At 43.7% G+C, this 20,452-nt stretch overlaps 1 protein-coding gene across 1 annotated transcript in view; it reads right to left on the bottom strand.

Annotated features, from left to right (window-relative positions):
• Positions 1 to 20,452, bottom strand: part of LOC134505174 (lipase maturation factor 1-like) — a 134,688-nt gene that overhangs the window by 57,532 nt on the left and 56,704 nt on the right. The window contains exon 4 of the mRNA XM_063314742.1: positions 555 to 722. Within this exon, the coding sequence (XP_063170812.1) occupies positions 555 to 722 (168 nt within the window). The remainder of the gene's footprint in view (positions 1 to 554; positions 723 to 20,452) is intronic.

Below are 20,452 nucleotides of genomic sequence, written 5' to 3'. Positions count from 1 at the left end.
GGTTTCTGTCTGCACACGTAACAAACCAAATCATAGGCACGGTCCTTCGGTGTGCACAGCTGCTGGTGCTGGGTATTTCGTAAAGCTCATGGATTCCCCCACCAATCCTTCTGAGAGGAGCTTACCCTGGCACTCTCCAGGACTTCGTTGCCAAGGGCCACTGTGACTGGATCAAAGGAAAGCTGGTGGGCTGTGATTTTACAATTCATCACTTACTTAGTTATCCTGCCGATCAACTAGCCATCATTTATGGACCTGATGCTCACCAAAAGAATCTGCAACCCACCATTTGTTACCCTTTGCTGGTGTTCACACAACATGTTAAGCCTGACTTATCAGGCAAAGACCAGGAAATAAATTTCAGAATACACTAAGCTTATTAACCTTAATTTAGGCTTTTGGTGTATTCAGCAGATTGGGGAACCCAGCCCCTTTTTTAGTTTTGTGTACTGTGAGAATCCAGAAAAAGATTAAATCCAAATCAGGTTCTACCTGTTGTGTGAATGCCCCTTTGGCTGAAGAGCCCAAAGGAAGGCACCTTTATTTGCTCTCACCTGGAAGAGGATCTGTAGAATTCCATGGACCATGCACATGCGCCGCCCAAAGAAGACAAAGGAAGGCACTATCAGCTCAATGAAATGATTAAAGAGGGTCTCGAATGCATGGAACCACCATGGCGACCGGTGCATGAAATAGGCCACAGGATTGGGAACAGGCTGGGTCTGGAAGAGAGAAAACAAGAAGATGAACAGGACGGGACCAGGGTCACCAAAGGACATTTTGCTTTTTCATGTTTCGGTGCTCTACAAGCCCCACAATTCCCAACTAAATGCTGTTCTTTCATAATGTTATTAGCCTTTGGTTTCTCTATGTGTGCATATTCTCTCTTCTAAGAAGAAGAGCAGTACAGAATTAAAGTAAAAATTAAACCGAATATCCTTTTCTCCCTCCTTATTTGGAAAATGTAGTGCAGTGATTAAGGTGTTTGACACAGACTGAGATCCCCAAATTTAAGTCCTATGGATCATGGCATTTGGGCAACTTGGAGCCACTCATACCTCATGGGGAGAGAATGTGAGATCCCTCCCAATATATACCAAACGGAGAAAGTGAGATAGAAATACAATTAGCAAAGAACATAAATAAAATAAATTGCTGTTCACAGATCCCTGTAGACCAGTGTTTCTCAACCTCAGCAACTTTTAAGATGTGTGGACTTCAACTCCCAGAATCCCCCAGCCAGCATGCTTATATTTGTTGAGGTTGAGAAACACTGCTGTATTCCTCTGTTCACTGACATTTAATACTCAAAGAAATAAATGCTTAAATGCTTCACCTGAGTGGATACGTCATACAACTTCCTAAGACAAGGGCTGGGTTTCCACAACAGGCTGAACCATAAACAACCTGGATCCCTTAAGCCTGGCTCAGGGTGTTGTGTGAGCTTCGAGGCACAGGCCCCCGGCCTTTGGCAGGCATGGTGCTTGGCAGAGACTGACTGCGGAGCAAAGCTGAGGCTACAGTGACTCTCAGCTCTTGCTACTGCTGCTTCCTATCCAGATCTGGTTTCAGCTCCTCTGGATTCACACCTTTTTTGTAATGAGTTGGCAGCCAGCCTCTTCCAGCATTGCTATGTTGTCAAAATGCAGCGATGTGCCTGCTTGAAGTTTACATTCTGCCAGAGGTGGGTACAACTGAGGCTACACAGTCAATGCGGCCCCTGAAGGCCCCAAGTGGCCCCATCTAAAGGGGGGCAAGGGGGTCTTTTGTACAGAGAAAGTCTGGGGCCCTTGCTGACAGGCTGCTGGGATCCACCTACACTCTAAGGAAAGCCTACTATACAGGTGTGCAGTTTTCAGGTCCTGTATGGGCGCACACACAATACCTTCCAGCAGCACCTTTCCCATAGTTGGTCTGACTACCTGCCCACTGTTAAACACCTGCTTCTCTGAATGCAAGTCTGTCCCTACGACTTTTCCTCTTAGAATGCAGATGAGAGGGGGAGGAGGCAGGCAGGCAGGCAGGCATACAGAGGCACCAGCCATCAGAGAGACTGCCCCTCCACACAGCTGCCAGGGCTAGCGTGCTTGCACATCAGGGCGCTGATTACATCTATGCTTCCTCGGGTTCCTTAACGTCTTCCAAAATTGTGACAGCGAAGCAGAGCGGGCTGGAAAGATGAATGATAATTGAAAGAGACAAAACACATCTTTAAACTGTTTGCAGCCAAAAGGAAAAAAGAAATCCAACATGCAAGCGGCACGAGGGAAGACGATTCCGCCGGCCCAAGCGAAGGGCTCTCCCTCCTCTGCCAAGTGCTGGAACTAATGCGGCGCCTTTATTAGCATAGCTGGAGTTAATCATGTTGTTGCCTTCTGTTGGTTTTGGGCTGGATGGAACTCCCCCGGGACAGAAGACCGCATCCTTCCTTCCGCTGACAAGGGGGCAGGATGGAGCAGGCCGAAGGGTCGTGGAGAGCTGCCGAGCCCCTGAACCAGGAGGTCAAGGGGCGGCTGCCTCGGAGGCCAGGGACACGGGCTGCCAACCCCACTCCCAGCCTGGGCTGGGGCTGGTCTGAGTTAGCCCCGGAGTGCTGCCGGGCCAAAGTTTTCTGGGCTGATTGCTGCCAGACCAAAAAAGAGTGTGCGCATGATGCACTCCCCAGTGCTGGGCGCTGCTTTACGCAAGGCACACGATGGATCCATAGAACACACGCCCAGCCAGTAAGGAGAACGTGCACACCAAACTGCCCAGAGCTGAGCCAATGCATTTCCTTCCCTTCCCTTCCCTCCCCAAACCATCGCATCGCTTATGTTTCTGCTCTAGCGGATGCTGCGATTAAAAGAAATCCGAGTTAGCGTTCCTCTGTCAAGTTGTTTGTCATCCGAAAACAGACTGTTGCTGAAAGGTGTTGAGGGGGAGGGGCTGCTACTCATGGGAGCACACCCTCAGGAGGCGTCTGGGAGCCTCTGACAACTTCGATGCAAAGGCCGAAGGTGCAGCTCATGAAAGCGTCTGCTTTTTAGTGGGACGGGTTAGCCGGGAAAGATGCTCCCAGGCCGCTCCCACTTTCCTCCCCTAAGACGGCAAACTGCAACCTCCAGGTGAGCAGAGGGTTAAACTACGGAGAAACAGAAAGCAGGACCAGGTTCAAAAGCCCAGAGACCTGCCACCCAAGATCGAACCAGGGGCCTGGGCCTGGGCAGGTAAAGGATTTGCATGTTTTCAGGACTAGTAAACATGGATTTGATGCTGCAAGGGCAGCACATGGATCCCCCCCCAAACACACAAAAAAGCAAAATATGCACCGTTTGGTTTGCATACGAATATCAGATAAGCTTTCAGCTGAGCATCAAAACAGCCTTATCCAACCTGACCCTCCAGTTGCACTGGGACTACAATTCCATGTTAACCAAGATACTGTGCAGTTGCATGCAGCCAGAGACAGCACAAAGGGGTATTCAAAGATCTCTGCATGATTTGCGAGCGAGAAGGGAGAATTGCTCCTGTGGTTTTTCAAGGGCAGGATTTTCCCTGAGCAATAGTGGTGATGCTGCTGCCGTTGAAGCAACAGGAAACTTTCTTCTCTTGGGACAGACTGTAGACCCCAGAAAGGGGACTGAGCAGCTAAAGGCAAGGCAGTCACATGCATCCCTTGACCAACTCATCACTTAATAAGTGCAAGGCACCACATACCACACATAGGAATTTCAATGAACACACACACACACACACACACACACACAGTGTGTGTGTGTGTGTAATTTTAATTAAGTATTTTAATTACAGTAGTAAAAACTAACACAAACTAAACTTAGGGAAAGAGGAGAGAATGGAAGGAAAGAAGAAAAAGTGCAAGAAAACAGAAAAAGAAAGAAGAAAAAGAAAAGAATATGATAAAGAAAAAGAAAATATCCCATCCCTTACCTATAAGCAAATCCATAAAACATCAACTTTTCAATCCTGGTGTCAACAAAAAGTCCATAAAGGGTTGCCAGAACATTGCAAAAAAACAAAAAAAACAAAACCCAATCTTATTTTAAGGTAAAGGTAAAGGTAAAGGCAAAGGTTTCCCTTGACGTAAAGTCCAGTCATGTCCGACTCTAGGGGGCGGTGCTCATCTCCGTTTCTAAGCCTTAGAGCCAGCGTTGTCCGTAGACACTTCCGGGTCATGTGGCCAGCATGACGACACGGAACGCCGTTACCTGCCCGCCAAAGCGGTACCTATTGATCTACTCACATTTGCATGTTTTCGAACTGCTAGGTGAGCAGGAGCTGGGATTAACAACGGGAGCTCACCCTGCCGCGCGGTTTCGAACCGCCGACCTTCCGATCGACAGCTCAGCGGTTTAACCCGCAGCGCCACCGCGTCCCATAACCTTATTTTAACCTTGATCAAATAAACCAACCTTATATTCCTTCCTTTTACTTCTAACAGTCTTTATCTTTAATTCAATCAAATATTGTTGTATGATTTGATTTTTCTTCAATTCTTCTTTATCCCAATGCATAGATTTCTTCAAGGATTTAACAAGCGTCTTTTGTAGGTCCAATAAGAAAACGTTTTCTAGGTCATTCTCTTGGTTTATAATTTATATTTCCATTTTAATTTTTAAAACTTCAGCCAGTTTCTTTTGTATATCCAGTAAAATCTCCCTTTCCAAACCATTCTGTTGGCCTGTCATTTGTAGTTCCATATTGATACTTCCTCTGTTTTATCAGATAAAATTTGCTTTACGCCTGCCATTCCTTCATTAACATCTTTTAGACACAGTCTATCCATAGAAGCAGACATCATTACTGACAGTGTTGATATTGTAGTTACTAATTTCTGGCTTTGTTCTTCAAAGATCTCCTTTAATATTTCCAATGTTATAACATTTTGTGTCATTTTGTAAGTCCCAGTATTTACTGACATCAAGAACAGGCTTGCATTTTTTTTTCTTTTGCTTAAAATCTTTTGTCCCCTCTAGTGTCCAGTTTCTAAAATCATCACTTATATTTTGTTATGACTTGCAATAGCCAGGATAGCCAAAATAAGCCTGTTTCCCACAAGAAGCTGCTTATTTTTTATAGTTAATTCCAAAATCTTACAGTAAAAGTTAATATTCCAAATTTATCTGGACCCTTAATCTGAATTGGACAGCTTCCTTTGGGGGTCATGTCCCAGAATATAAAACCTCAACATGCTCAACACCAATGCAAATGTGTGTTCACCTGACCCAGAATGCACAGGGTAGAGACCGGTCTTTTGTATTCACAAACACTTACGCCTTTTAATAAAACCTGTTAGTGTGAAAAATGTCATACAGGACTCCTGGTTTATAATAAATCTCTGTGATATACTGTATACCAAGCTAGTGAGTGGCAAATAGCGACAGAGCAACAAAATTTAGCGACTCTACAAGTAATATTATCAAGACAGCAATCACTAATAGATAATATAGGTACTGTAGTAATCAGTTTGGAATTCTCCAAAGACTGAGATGAATCAGCAGGACTTACTCTAATCTCTGTAAAATGAGCAATAAAGCATTATCAGACTCATGTTTCTCCAGTGCCTAGAATCTCCCAAACTGCGCAGGGCAGCTCATCAAACCTCGCCAAAGCAAGGCGACGTTTCACAGTATCTGTTCACAAGGTATGAAGCTGCTGTTTTTAGAATTCATCCGGTTTAAGAGGCCAGGGCCAACCTCCAATCAGCTTAGCAGTCACATTCTAAGATACACAGTCTGGTAAGTCTTTTGGCATCGCCAAAACCTAAAGGAAGAAAACTACAGCGAAACCTTGATTTAATGGATTCCCATTCAGTGGAATTTGGAGGCAATGGATGGAATGCAACTTGAGTCCAGTGGAGGTAGGTAGTACACAAAACTTTGCACGGATAGGTAGTCCAGTCAACCCCTTGAAAAAGGTATGTCTACTGCAAGTGAAGTATTTATGACAGCATACTTTAAAATGCAAAAGAGAAAAAAGTTAACTTTACCTTATTTGCAGTCATTTACATCATTTGCATACTGACATTACACAAATGATGCATATCAACACAAATTATGTCATTTTTTAGTTGAATTTAAGAGTGGGAATCCCCTTCCCCTGATTTCACTGTGTCTGGGCGGAACCTAAATAACTGAGCCTGTTTAGCCAGGTTGACTCAGTCCATGCTGAAAATAAAAGAATTATCAACAACATGGAACAATTTGGAGTAATTGAGACAGCCCCCCCCCACTTCCCAAGCCGCATGCTGATTTTCTTGCAGTGCCCTATTATGGGCCTCCCCAGTGTTTCCCTCCTTATCCGGAAAATTTTAGAGGGTACTGCAATATGGCTTCCATTAAGCCTTGAATGTCAAGAAAAACCATCTATGATTAACATCTAGATCAACTAGGAGCTGTAGAAAATAGTGTTCCCACAGTTCCCAGATGTTGCCAAAACATGTGCAGCAGTATTTCCCGTGGCTCAAACCTATTTTCTTCCCCATATACGATGCAACAGTGAGGGGGGCGGGCAGGCAGTCTTACCCCTTCTGGCCTATCTCTTCTCCACCTCCTTGCTTGGAAAGATCAAAATCAATTGATCCTAGATTCTAGGGGACTCTGGGTCCAATTCAAGAAGGAGATCCATGAGATCTAGTATTCTAGCCCTCAGGTTTGGTTCCTGCCCCACCATTAAAACTGAACATGAGACATGAGGGGAGAGAGGGATAAAAGTCATAGAAAAGTCATTGCCCTACCCTGTAGGGTTGGGACAGACTAATTCCTGAAACTTTTATAAGAACTTAATTTTTTTTAAAGTGCTAGCTAATTAATCAGGGGACTCCTTGAAGAGAAGTATCAAGGCCTTTCCTCCATTAATTTAATGTGGCCTTCGGAAGTGTGCCAACATTCAGCAGACAAAATTAAATATATCTCCCTTTTCACTTACAACTTTTTACAACTTTACACTATGCCAACAGAAGTCCAATAACAATTTGGAGATGTGAAACTGTTATATTTGCATTAAGTAGACAGAGAAATCTCATGGAGGAAGGCTAGAAGGTGGTTCATTGGTAACAAAACGTTAAAATAATTAAGCCTCTAGAGAGACTTGCCTTCTTTTTATTTATTTCCCAAAAAGTGGCCTGACACATCAGTATTAAGTCTGAAGAAAAGCATGCCAGAATCTGCTGGAGCCAAGAGGGCCAGAAAGGCAAGGAAGAATATCTGTTTGGCTTGGGTGTTGGTGCCACTGTCCAAGGCTGGCCACTGCACGCCACACCGCTTTCCCTGAAGACCAAAAGAACCTTCAGGTATAGAATGGGGGTGTGTGCATAAATTGTCAGGCTCATTTTTAATCCTTCCTTCAATCTTGTTCAAGCAACAATCTTTATTTTAAAATGAGAAATAACTCTCCAAACACGTTAGGTTTCTGCTGTTTACAGTGGAAGGCATCTTTGTTTGATTCATGATTTTTTTAAAAAGTTTAACCTTTTCCTATTAAGCCACAGTTTTAAAATAAACAGAAAATAAAGGGGAGTTTATTTATTTATTTTATATATCAAATTTGTCACCGCCCATCTCCTCCCACCAAAGGGACTCTGGGCGGTTTACAACAAAGTAAGCAATAAAACAATAAATATACAATATAATTACAATATATAAAAATACAATATATAAAAATGCAATTACAAATAGACAATAAACAAAAACAAAAATAAAATCCAAACGGCAGATGATCTAACTCAGTCCTTGTGCGCGACGAGCACTCTAGGGCACTAGTCATCCCCAAGCGTGACTACTCCCCCTCCCTGCCCCAAGCGAGGCAGCAGAGCCAAGTCTTCAGATTCCTCCGGAAGGCCAGAAGCAATGGGGCTGACCTCACCTCCGGGGGCAAGATGTTCCAGTGGGCGGGAGCTACTGCAGAGAAAAGTTGAAAGAACTTAAAATTTGGGCTTCAAAATATTATTTGGAACCCCTCTATTTATATTCATCTGCTTAATGGTTTTTCTACTAAGGCCCAAAATGATTTGGAGTCCTACCACAAGAGGACTTGTCCTGCATCTTCGACTGGGTACATTCCATCTACAGCACAGTATCAATTGCTGTACATTCTTGGGAATCCAGCTTTTCACTTCCCTTCTGCAGCAGGCGGAATTAGCTTTCCAGTGTATTTCACTTTTACTACTTTGTTTTGCATAGCTTTTCTCATAGCCCTCTGTCACAACTAAGTTGGCCAGCAACTGTGTATTGACTGGGTCAAGACCCTGCAGGACTGGTCTGTCTGGGGCTAATTCCAGCCCCTGCCCCCAGGCTGACTGGGTCAACTGATCCTGTTTTGGTGTTCCCATGACAAACTAATTTCTCTTTGACCTGGCTAAACACTTTTTATTTCTTTTTTTAATTAGTAATTTTTAAAATTTATTTAGTTCATTCATACACAATTAACAAAACGATCTTTAATGTTAAAGAAAAAGAAAATTTAAAAACTAAAAATACAAACTAAGAAAGAAAAGAAAAAAGAAAAAATTTACCTTATACTTTATGCTTATCAATAGTCATTGGTTTACTAATGAATTTACTTCTATAATATGAACTATACAAAATATTATTGTAAGATATCACAAAATGTCTGCCGTAGTAGCACATATTTCTGCATCCTCTAATTAGTAGAAAATATTCTTTCCAAAACAGATAAATCACACATTTCTGACAACCATTCCTTGACATCTGGAATGCAGTAATATCACATTTCCAATTTCTCAATATGATTCTTTTAGCCACCCCCATGCTCAATACAACCATAATTCCTGATAAACTTTCAAAGCTTTGGTATTTAGTTCAACATTACATTAACATCTGTAACAGGAAAAGATTTTGCCATAAATCTGCTTATATACATTAATACACTATCCCAAAAAGATACTAAATGATTGCATGACCATATCATGTGGGTCAGTGAGTCCTCAAATTATTTACCCCTCCAGCATAGAATATCTAATGTCCGTCCTTTCAAATTCATTCTTTGGGGAGTCCAATATATCCCTAACTACAATTTTTTGATGAATCAATCTAAATCTCAGATTTTAACATTTTCAAGACATGAATCCATTGAGGGGACTTTATGGGAGATTCCAGTTCTTAGTCCATGTTTGAAATATCCCAGAAATATCCACTTTAAAATATTCTTGAGTTTCTGATAGAGAGATGTTACAGGTTTTAATTCTGTCATGGATTCCATCAAGTAAGAAAGTAACTGAGCTGCCTCTGAGGCAGCCAAAGCATCTGGTCCATATTGATCCGTTAGAACATGCTTAAGTTGAAGATACCTCCACTGGTTAAACCTGCACTCAGACTCCTACCAGACCCAGCACATGCCATTACACTAAACTCTGGAATCGTGAAAAAGAAAAATAAGTTAACCTTTAGCGGATAATTCTATGCTCACTTGTGTTTGAATATGCTTGAGCGTCATCCAGACTTTCATACAATCTGAGGGTTCTACAGTATCTGAATTAGTTCCCTACTTCTATGACAAGCTAAATCAGTACTGAATGAGTATACCCAAAGCCTTGGGTGCAGATCCCAGGTCCCCTTCACATCCTCGAAGATCGCTTTGATCCCATAGCCACAATCAAGTTCCATGGTGGCCACAACTGAATTTGGATCCTAGCAAATCTCTATAGTTTTATGGGCTTGTATGTTTGTCAGCGTGAGAGAGATGTAAGGCATATGGGTAAGCAGGAAGGGAAGGGAAACCTCTGCCGCTATCCTCCTTTTCCCATACCCTCTTTTATTATTTCTTCAGGTGAAAATTAAAAATGATGGAGAGGTGGTAAGTCAGTCCCCTTCTTCCATCTTTTTTGTCTAGATCCAACCCTCCATCACTTTATCAGTGGATCTGCAGCTACCGTATTGTATTTGGCTGAGAAGAGACTCCCAGCGAGATCCTTCTGTACTTGGCTTCACTTCTCCTGCTCCTTGACAAGTTAGAACTGTAAAGAAACTGAACCAGTTGGCTTACTTAACACCCTATTTTAATTCAAGGAGAGTGCATGCTGGACAACTTTCCCTCACGTACTGTACATCCTAAATTTCCCAGGATTAGGAACTCTGTTGGGAACAATTGGACGAATTATAGCATATTCCAGTTTTGCCTGCCATTTTACAGTAGTGTTTTTTAATGCTATGTGTTCTTTTCTGTTGCATTTTGAATTGTTGTTGATGATTTGTGTATGCTGCCCAAAGTCACATTGTTTGAGTTGGGCAGCTATATAAACGCTCTAAATAAATAAATAAACTATAAAATCATCATAATCCTGACTGGGATGGGAGGAGGGCTCAGAAACCGTCACCATTCCGAAATGCCACGTTTATGCCAGTCACGATCATCTTCTGCACTTCCAACGCGTTCCATGCCATCTTCCCTCTCAAGCCAATTTATTGACACAACTAGTGCAGAAAAATCTTTGGCAGCCCTCACTCTGAACACAGAAACGGCGTTACAAATATCATCTATTTATTCTGGGCATTCCTGAGGAAGCAGATCTAAAATTACACCAGGAACCATGGATTCATTCAGGCTATTTATTTGTTCAGAACCCTTGCAAAATATTTAAGCGTCGGCAATAGCTCTGGGATGTTATGACTCCGTGTTCTGCTGTGACCCCCTCCCAGCCTCACCCCATTAATTGACAGACCCCAAATCACAGGGATGGCTCCATTTTTGCCAAGGTTTTGGAAGCACAGGGTGCAAAAGAAAGGCCAACACACTGTAATGCCCTCCCAACAGCTGTTCTGGAGGCAAATACAGAAGAGCTCCCTACCGGCTATGACTGTGCCCAAGTTGGGCCCCCTCTAAGGACACAGGGGCCACTTTACATTCCCTGTTTGGCAAAGGTTCTTTATATGGGCCTGTCCAAGCAGTACAATTTAGTTTCCTTGCATGTGGCAAAATCTGGTTACGTTGTCTATAAAATCCATTGTGCCTTGATAGCCTCAATGATGTAGTTATCATTTTATGTTTCTTATTCATTTGAAACAGAAAATTTTGTTTACTTTGTTAATTTGCAGAATTCTGGTCAGTGACTGAAATAACTACTTAACCGACCAACTAGAGAAATTGATTAGAATCCCAAAGTCTCCGGCAACTGTCAGAATGCAAGGAATGGCCACGAGTATTTTTCACCGTCCCCTGTTTTCAGTGTTTCCGCCTTGACGTTAATGCAGAAGAAGGACATTTAATGTTTCTTCTATGATGGAATAGCTATCAGTCTACAATGGGGAGGGGGGACAGGTCCAGCTCCCTTCACAGGGTCTTCCCCAGCCACTTTCAAAACCAGCTCAGCAACCTTTTCTCTGTCTGAATTATTTTTGTACAGTCATAAATATGATGCATGGAAAAAGCCAGCCAAAGAATAACAGGACGAAAAATCACAGGGGAGTTTACTTAGGGGAGCTAATGGCTCGTGCCTCTGTTTATACTGCAGCCGTTTGGGGTCTGGATAATTTTCACCCAAGAGTTCAGTAAAGTGATAGAGGAACAGTAGGTTCGTTTATAAAAGTGAGTTTCACAAAGAGCAAATTGTACCATTAGGAACTCGCTACCTCGTTCAACACTGAATTCCCTGATCTGGAACACTGTTTAATTTTAAAGCCAACTTGCAAATGAAAGCAGCAGGCTGGGCTGGGCGAGACAGGGAGCCGATACAAAAACAAACGCTGTTGGCACTCTGATTTTAAAGAGGCTTTTCATTAGGCCATCTCTCTCAAATATTGCAATGGCTGCTATTATATAAGCAAAATTTTTAAATGGAGTTGCTACCCAATTGTAATGTTTATGGGTTGATTTTAATTTCAGAACTCTGGGTGCCGTAACACATTTTTTTAAAACCCAAAGAAGTCTATATGAACAGAGCTTGTCTGGTAGTTGGCAATGCCAACAGGATTCTCTTGAAGCTGTATGTGCAAAGGCCACGGAAAAGGTATCAGATGCCATGATGTGCCTATACCTATAAAGATCGATGCACAGCCATTCTTAGTAGGTGGAGCGATTTGTGTGGTTAATTCCAGTAATGAATGAAACCCTGTACAAAGATCAGAACTGTGCAGACAACGCTTTTCCCTGTAACTTTCTATGAACGTGGAGAAGCAGGATAGAAAGAATACTGACACTCTTGAAGTTGGTGTTGGGGGACTCTTGAGAATACCATGGACAGCCAAGGCAACAAACAAATGGATCATAGAGGAGATCAACCCAGAGTTCTGACTCAAAACACCAATGACCAGACTCAAATTATCATACCTGGGGCTCATTATGTGAAGACCCAGCTTCCTTGTGAAGGGTGTCATGCTGGGAAAAGCGGAAGGAAAGAGAAGAGGATGACCAGCAGCAAGGGGGATGGACTTGAGTACAGGGGCAACGGGTACGCCATTGGAAGACCTGAAGGGTCAAGTTGGGACTGATCATCTTGGAGACGGTCCACCTACATGGTACATCTAAATTATCCCCAACATGATGGCACATAATCCATCAATTAATAGAATTCATCTCAAATGTATACATTAGTACATCCTTCAGAGAGTAGGAACAAAGCAGAGGTGCTGCCCAGGAGGTTGCTTCCCCCACGCAGCTGCCACTCAGCAGGCCCATGAGAAACTCTCTTGTCAATTTCACAAGCCAAACCTATCAGCAAACCTGATGGTAGGTCATATCCACTCCACCTCCCTGCTCCAAAAGCAGTGGGAATCTCACGAGTTGTTTCACTTCTCCTGACCACAAAATACAGAGAAACAAAAAGCCAGTCAATTATCCTCTTTCCCTCCAGCTGGTCTAAAGGAGAATGCACAGAACACAATTTAATCAGTGGTGCACGTAACAAACTGGTGGCATCAAAATGCCAACATGTGAATGATGAGATAAACATATAAATGCTGCAATTACATACTTGTGTCTCAATATCTGACAGATGGTAAGCCTCGGCTTTTGCATGACAACCTCACCACACCAGTGTCACCATTTGCACACACACGCACACACACCCTTGCTGATGTCCATGATCCTGTCTCCTGAGCTACCTTTGGTCCTTGCACACCAAAAATCCCCTTGCACCCCACTAAAATCAAATGACTCTCTCTTTGCAAGAGTAGGTTGAAGCAAAGGCCGAACCTCCATCAGACAAACAGGTCTGGATGTGAAACAAATCAACTCTATGTACTGTTAACCATCTCTCCCTGTTGCCAAAGCAAGCCAAGAGCTTCTCTAGGTGTCCTGTCTCTTTTTACCTTCCATGGGGCGGATGCTGGTGGTGGATATGGGGCAGAAAAGGGTAGGATCCCTCAACTCTATTCTTAGTGGCATCAACCCTGATCATGCCACCCCAAGATTTTTTAAAAAGAACAATCTCATGCTGCTCAGACTCGAAATATGGCCACTGCCTGATTGGGTTATTCATGATAGCACATCATTGGGACTCAGAGAGGAGTCAATTGCCCTGGACGGTAAACAAGGCCACTGAAAGGTAGTTATTCCCCAGAATTTTAACAAGGTCTCACCACATATCATCCAAGCACCACATTCCTGTGAAGAAAGGGCTGTCCTGCACAGATTACTCAAGGCAACATACACAGCTTAAAAATAATTTAGGGGAGAAACCCAACCAAAGACAACTTAGCATACTTAATGACTGTGCAACACTGAGGGGGAATGGAAGACTAAATGAGAAAGAATGAAATGAAGTACCCTCAAAGAACAGGAGCTGGGTTCGCTCCAAGATTTTGCTAGAGTTCCCAGGTGTAGACATAATTAACTGTGACTCTGTAAAACTTTGCTAACAAGATCATATAAGTTAGTAGCCACTCAGATTTTTTCCTGTTCTCCCAACCATCCAGCAGGGAATTTCTATGCACTACCAATGTCTAAGAATCCAGCATTTTTACAAGCCTACCCTTATAAGCCATTAAACCCTTTGGTGCTTGTGAGCTTTCAGTGCAGGCCATTAAAGAACCGTATTAGCAAGGCCAATCGCTGGCACTAATAAGAGAGCATAACTGAGCAAAACTAAACAACAACGAAAGAGCAAGTTAAAGATCAGAAAGGAATATCTCACAAAACCCAAGGACCAAAATGTTTGGCTGTAAAAATTTTGGATTTATTTAAATGTTTGTTCTGCATAATAGAAGCTGGAAGACCATCCAGCTGGATGAGTAGCAAGAATATAATTGCCAGGCCCAATTGTATATTTCCCCAGGAAATTTCACGTCATGCTGCACTAGCCAAGTTATATTTTCAGGGTCCAATTTCCATAAATCAGCACGTCGTGCTGGAGGACAGAATGCATAATTCCCTCATTCTTCCCCAACTGTTTGCAGGTAAAGTCAAGAGCAAAATGGCCATTCTTTCAGGAGTCTGGCATGGAGACAAATTACTTTCTGCGCCTCCTTGCACTGACGGGCTCCTTATTAAAATATCGTCTCAGCTACCGTCTGACTTGTAGTTAAATCAAGGGTGAAATATAAAGCTGGCAGAATGCATCTCCCGGGGAGGGCAGTTGGAAAATTGAGTTTGCAACTAAAAGAAATACGAAACTACAGTGTTGGGTAGGTGCAAGGCAGGCGAAATCCTCAGCATTTTAAAATGCCTTGGAAACTAGTAGTGCTATAGGAATTCAGCAGAGTCCTGATACAATCTGGTCTCAGAAATGAAATATACACAACTCAGACGGGTGAACAGAATTTCCAGATTTTGGAAGATCGATGACCATTTGTGTTAAAGCTCCTGCAGCGGGCTTGACATTGATGCTACTGGCGTTTTTCTGCCATATTCAAACTTCTATCCAGCTACAGTTTGTTCCATTAAGTGGATATCCATATCAGAGAGAGAAACATCGTGTACAGGGGTCATTTAAGGCCTCCCCCAACTGTTGTGACCCCAAACATCTCCAGGTCCCCCAGAGCTACTTTGGCCTTTAGAAATGGTGGAGTCACAGCTTCAAATGCTTGTTGATGAACGGGGATCATTAGAGCCCTATATGGCATGGGGCTAGGTGACTTGTGGGACTGCCTATCTCTGATGGGCCCTGCCTGTTCTGCTAGTCCTGGCAGGGTTGGCATGCTCCAGGTTGCCTGGTGGGCTACAGAAACATGCCTCTGCCATGGTGCCTGCCTTACGGAACGGCCTCCCCCAGGAGATCCCCCAGGATGGCCCCTGACCCTGCTGGTCTTCAGAACAGAGATGAAGCTCTGTTCTTTTACCCATCTTTAGGTAAAGGTTTTAAGGTTTTAAGTCTTCAGAACAGAGATGCTTTTCCCCAGGCACGGGGGCTGGGATGTTGATAGGGCTGGCACGGGGTGGTTGGTGGGTGGATGTGAGCTTTTATTGGGGTCTCAACATTGTTTATTGTTTTAAATGGTTGTCTTATTGCATTGCATTGTGTTTTTATTGTGTTCGCCACCAAGAGTTCCTTTTGGTAGACTGGCAGATTCAGGTGGTCCTTGTTTAGCAACTGCCTTGGACAGCGACCATTTTAGTTATGATGGTGATGAAAAAGTAACTTTGTGACCAATACCCACATTGATGACCTTTGCAGCGTCTCTCTCTCTCTCTCTCAGTCACACGTTCACCATCACAGTCAGTTAATATGCATGGTCCTGTGCCTGACCCGTTTTTTTTCCTTTTTCCCCCCTCACAGAGCAGAGAGATTGCCTAAACAAGCTACCTCCTCCTGAGCTGCTTTTCTCCTCAGCACAGTGTGTCCCTAAAAAGTGCAAACCTCAAGCTAACAAGCTCAGCTCTGTGACTATTAGTTGATTAGAAATCCCTGGGGGGCTCCTCTGCTGCCTGACACTGACAAGACCCTAATCAGTTTCACACTGAAGGCTTCTGTTTGCCTCCTAAGCAGCTCCTGGTTCACAGCTGTAAGCATGCCATGCAAACAGCAGGCATCCTTGCACTGCTTCCGATGTGTATTCCCTGTTGTGTGCCTGCCTACTCTCTCGTAGTCTCTTCCTCTCCAACGAGTGTAAATACAAACCTTCATTCCCTTCTTGCTACTTATCCCAGCACTGCCGGGATGAGTATTCCAGAGGGTGGGGGAGGCAGAAAGGAAAGCCCGGTCACGGTCCCATGGTCAGTAACTTCCCACTGAGTGACTGCTTTGCTTAATGACTGAGTCGCTGGAACCAACTGTGGGCACTAGACGAGGACTACCTATATATAAACCTGTTCAGTAAACAAATAAAACCAGAGTCTCCGCTTAAGATAGGAAACTCCCTCCCCACTAGCCGATCTCAAAAGGTTGCTGCAAAAGCTGAAATGGGAGTGAGGGAGAGATTGATGCCGGGTGGCCTTGACTCTGGGGGAACATACAATAAATACACAAATAAATCAAGGGGGAGGGGAGATCAAGTCAAACTGGAACTTGATGTGAATCACAGACAGCAATTTCGACGAGGCCTTGAACAGGCCACCACGGGGGGTTGGGGGCGCAATCATTCCAGGGCAACGGCAAACCACTCTGGGCCCCTCCAGAAAGCATGCATGCTGAAATCATTTCCACACAGCTGATCCGAGTGGTGTGCCAGGAAAGAAGTGTTAGATTAGCCCACCCATTCTGCACCACTCTTCCGCCAAGGGGGGTCCTTATCCTCTCACCCCAGTGTTCCATGTGGCCATGCCCCCCCCCCCAGGTTGTCTATGTTGTAAAGATTCTTTAGATGCACACAGGCTGTCTGCTGGGGAGGCTGTCAAAAAAGTGAAGATGGCAGCAGCAAGTGTGCAATTGAAGGCCCACCCCTTTTCACACACACCATGGTGCACATTAAAAGGTGGTGGGTCTTCAGCTGTGCAGTACCAGCCACCATTTTGACTTTTTTACGCTTCCCACACAGTCGCCCCTCATAGGACGATGTTAAATTCTGTAAAGTGTTCAGAAGCAGCTCAAGAGGAACCTGCAGGTAGCAAAGAAGGAAAGGGTACTTAGCCATCCTTTGGTGGCGGGGGGCAGCCTTGTGTTTCTCGCAAGGCCTCACTCCATCCTCCGGGTGTGGCCACACCACCTCTTGCGGCTGTGAGTTGTGCAACTTGTTATTAACTGGCAAAAAGTTCGAAACGGTAATAAAATGGCTGCTGTTTCTTTTTCTTAAATTTAGAACTTGCCACATAACACCCGTTAGGAGACCTTTCTCCTCCCTGAAGGCTGCGCGAAGCCTTTCCTTGCCCACACAAGAGGAAAATAAACAGTCAGGCATGTGTTTAAAAACAAAAACACAAAACACAAAAACAAACACCACACACACACATAACTGCAAGCAGAAAATGTTTGCACTGAACACCCACCCAGGGCTTGAGAATATTTTAGATCTGTTGGTAAACTTGCATGTGCCAGAAAAGCTGAGGTAGTTTAAAACCATTTTTTGCAACCTTTCGAAAGCAAAAGGACAGCACTGGTTAAGAATGCACCACAATCCCCCTCCATTCTCCAGTTTAGACCACCACAGCATCACAACTGCAAGATGCTGGGAGTTGGACTCGTTTAAAAGAAATGAAAAACAAGCATAGAAGACTGAAAGATCTGTATTCAAAGGCGTTCATATATACATGGATGGAAAATTTTTCACAACTCCCTGTTTGAACAGAGGGCTATCGAAATATTTTGGACTACAACTCCCATCCCTTAAAATACACAGCCCCTGGCCATGTCTGTGAGAGACTGTGGGAAGGCCAGGAGAGTAAAGGAAGAACATTAGATATTAACAGCCAAGAAATCAGGAGAGGAACTGATATAGCTATCTCATAAACAGGATTTCAGTCCAGGTGGAGAGAAATCTGGGAAGAAGCGGTTTGGAATGCTGCATGAGACTCACCAACAATAAATGAAGGTTGGGAATTCTTCTTGCAGTTCCTAAGCACCTAAGCCTCATTGCCACATGCACCTCCGTTATTCTTCTAGGTTGGCATCACATTCTAGTGCAACCAAGAATTAAAACTGGGGACAAAGATGTGCAAACATGGGCAGGGTGATAATCAATAACTGCATTCAACGTAAACTCCCTGGGGAAGGAAGCAGATATAGCCCCTCTCTTGGCCAAAAGCCAGTTGGGTAGCAAGCTCCTCTGGATATCTGACCATATGCATTGTTTTTGACATATCTGAGCATCAATATGGATGGCTGCATGACTTTGAGGAAATGGGAAAAGTCTTATTTCCCATTTCTCAAACCCCCTGGACTGAATTGATTTAAACACTGTTTCCACTGGGACTAAAATCAGGATTTCCATCTCTACAACATTACACTGTTTTTGTTATGAAGGTGGAGATACATACTTGTTGGAAAGGTTAAGGAAATTACAGGTGAGAAGAAGACATAAGGGAAAGTCAAAGAAAAAGCCCCTATCTAACTGTAAATTTAGCCACAGAATTTGTCTGCTGCCTTTAAAGCAGATTGCCAATCAATCCACAGAGATGACTTAACATAAAGTCCAGTCGTGTCCGACTCTAGGGGGCGGTGCTCATCTCCGTTTCTAAGCCTTAGAGCCGGCGTTGTCCGTAGACACTTCCGGGTCATGTGGCCAGCATGACGACACAGAACGCCGTTACCTTCCCGCCGAAGCGGTACCTATTGATCTACTCACATTTGCATGTTTTCGAACTGCTAGGTGAGCAGGAGCTGGGACGAGCAACGGGAGCTCACCCCGCCGCGCGGTTTCGAACCGCCGACCTTCCGATCGGCAGCTCAGCGGTCTCCATATATTATAGTAATTTCTGACCTCTGAAAAAATAAAACGGATTTTAATTATGTCATGTGAAGAGAAACCAAGGTTTTCTGAAGATTTCACCCTGGTCTGGTTGGGCAACTTTCTACCAGCTTTGCTGAAAGTCAGATTCCAACAAATGCCAGACAAGCAGCATGATGTGCCAGAAATTACAGATTGTCATTAAACTCTGCTGGACTTGTCAAATGATAGCCATGTCAACCTAAACTATATGTACTGCCCCATTCTATATGGGCTTGTGATGGTATACAATATAAAAACCACAATGTTAATAAAACAGAATATAGAAATAATAAGCCTTAAAACTGTCAAAAGCTTTTATGAATTAGTATAATCAGAAATAATAGGTGTACCAATGAGAAATCTTAAATAAATACTCTCTTCAATAGTTCAGTTTTTGAGGCTCTTCTAAAGGTCAGGAGCAATGCTGGTGTCCAGATTTCTGGTGGGCAGATGTTCCACAGGGTTGGTGCCACTACTGAGACCCAAGATATTCTTGCTTTCCCCTGGACCTTGAATAGAGGAAGGAACCTTCAGCATACCAACCAAGATGGGTAAAAGCTACTAGAAGTAGCTGGCCCTGAAGGAACCCAGGTACCAAGCCACATTGGACTTCCGGACCCTTAAAGTCCTACATGGCTTGGCACCTGTGCATCTTCAGGACCAGCTACTTCAAGTAGCTTCAACAGCACTTCCAACTGTTATGAAGGTGGAGATTGTATTAAGCTGCTTTCTCTCTGAGTGAAAAGAAATGTATTTTTGTTTTTGTTTCTGATCAATGATTGTAACACAAATGAATTGAACTTTCATTCAACATTCTTTATCTTGTTGCCTGCAGGAGATTCTAACTCACCACAGGGGATTCGGTGATCCTGCAGAGGTGCAGGGATTTTGCACCTTATTGTTGCAAAATAAAGGATTTTCAGCCTTTGCAACCTGTCATGTAGGAATGGAACTGGAATCTTAAAATGCAATGAAATTGGTGCCTGGGCCCAATTCTGAACCCATTTCCAAAGCTACAGGCTCACAGGATAGCTTTACACTAAACCTAATTCTGGCTATTAGTGCCTCATCGTATTTGGGGAAGACTGGCCTCATATTTCCCATCTTGCAGCCTCAGTGTATCAATCTGCCAAATGGGAACAGCAATAATGTATCTCCTAGGAGTGTGTGAAAGTCCAAGGCAGAACAAACATTGTAAGGGAAGGATAGAGAGCTGCCTGACCTCTGATCTCTTTGCCCGCTCTTCCTGCACCCCTCTCCCCCTAACCGAGCTGGAATTCCCGAATGGACAAACAGGAAACTTAGCTTGCATCACAGGCTTGTGAGATTCCCTCTTAATTTATGAACTGAGCAGTGGTCTACATCTGAGACAGCCAACTGCAAGGCAGGAGGTCTCAGGTCAAAGGCGACCATCATATTACACACACTTCCCTGTTTAACAACTCGACTATTATCTGCACTTGTCAGAGAGAGTCCATGAAAAGTCATTAATCTGTACTCAGATGATCCAGGAAGACAGTGGGGAGCAGCAGGGTTAGCAAACAAAATGAAAAGAGGTTCAGGAAATGCAGGAAAACTCACTGTTGTTGGTGTGCTAGGAGAAATTAAGTTCTGCACACTGCCACTGCAGGCACACCCCTCGTGCCCCTAATCTAGGGCTTACACTGTTTTGGACAGGGGGTGGGGAAAGGGGATTCATAGCA

The sequence above is a fragment of the Candoia aspera genome, chromosome 14, assembly GCF_035149785.1.
Source record: "Candoia aspera isolate rCanAsp1 chromosome 14, rCanAsp1.hap2, whole genome shotgun sequence".
Classification (NCBI taxonomy): Eukaryota; Metazoa; Chordata; class Lepidosauria; order Squamata; family Boidae; genus Candoia; species Candoia aspera.
The sequence above is the reverse complement of the archived record's forward strand: the minus strand, read 5'-3'. Positions and strand labels throughout refer to the sequence as shown.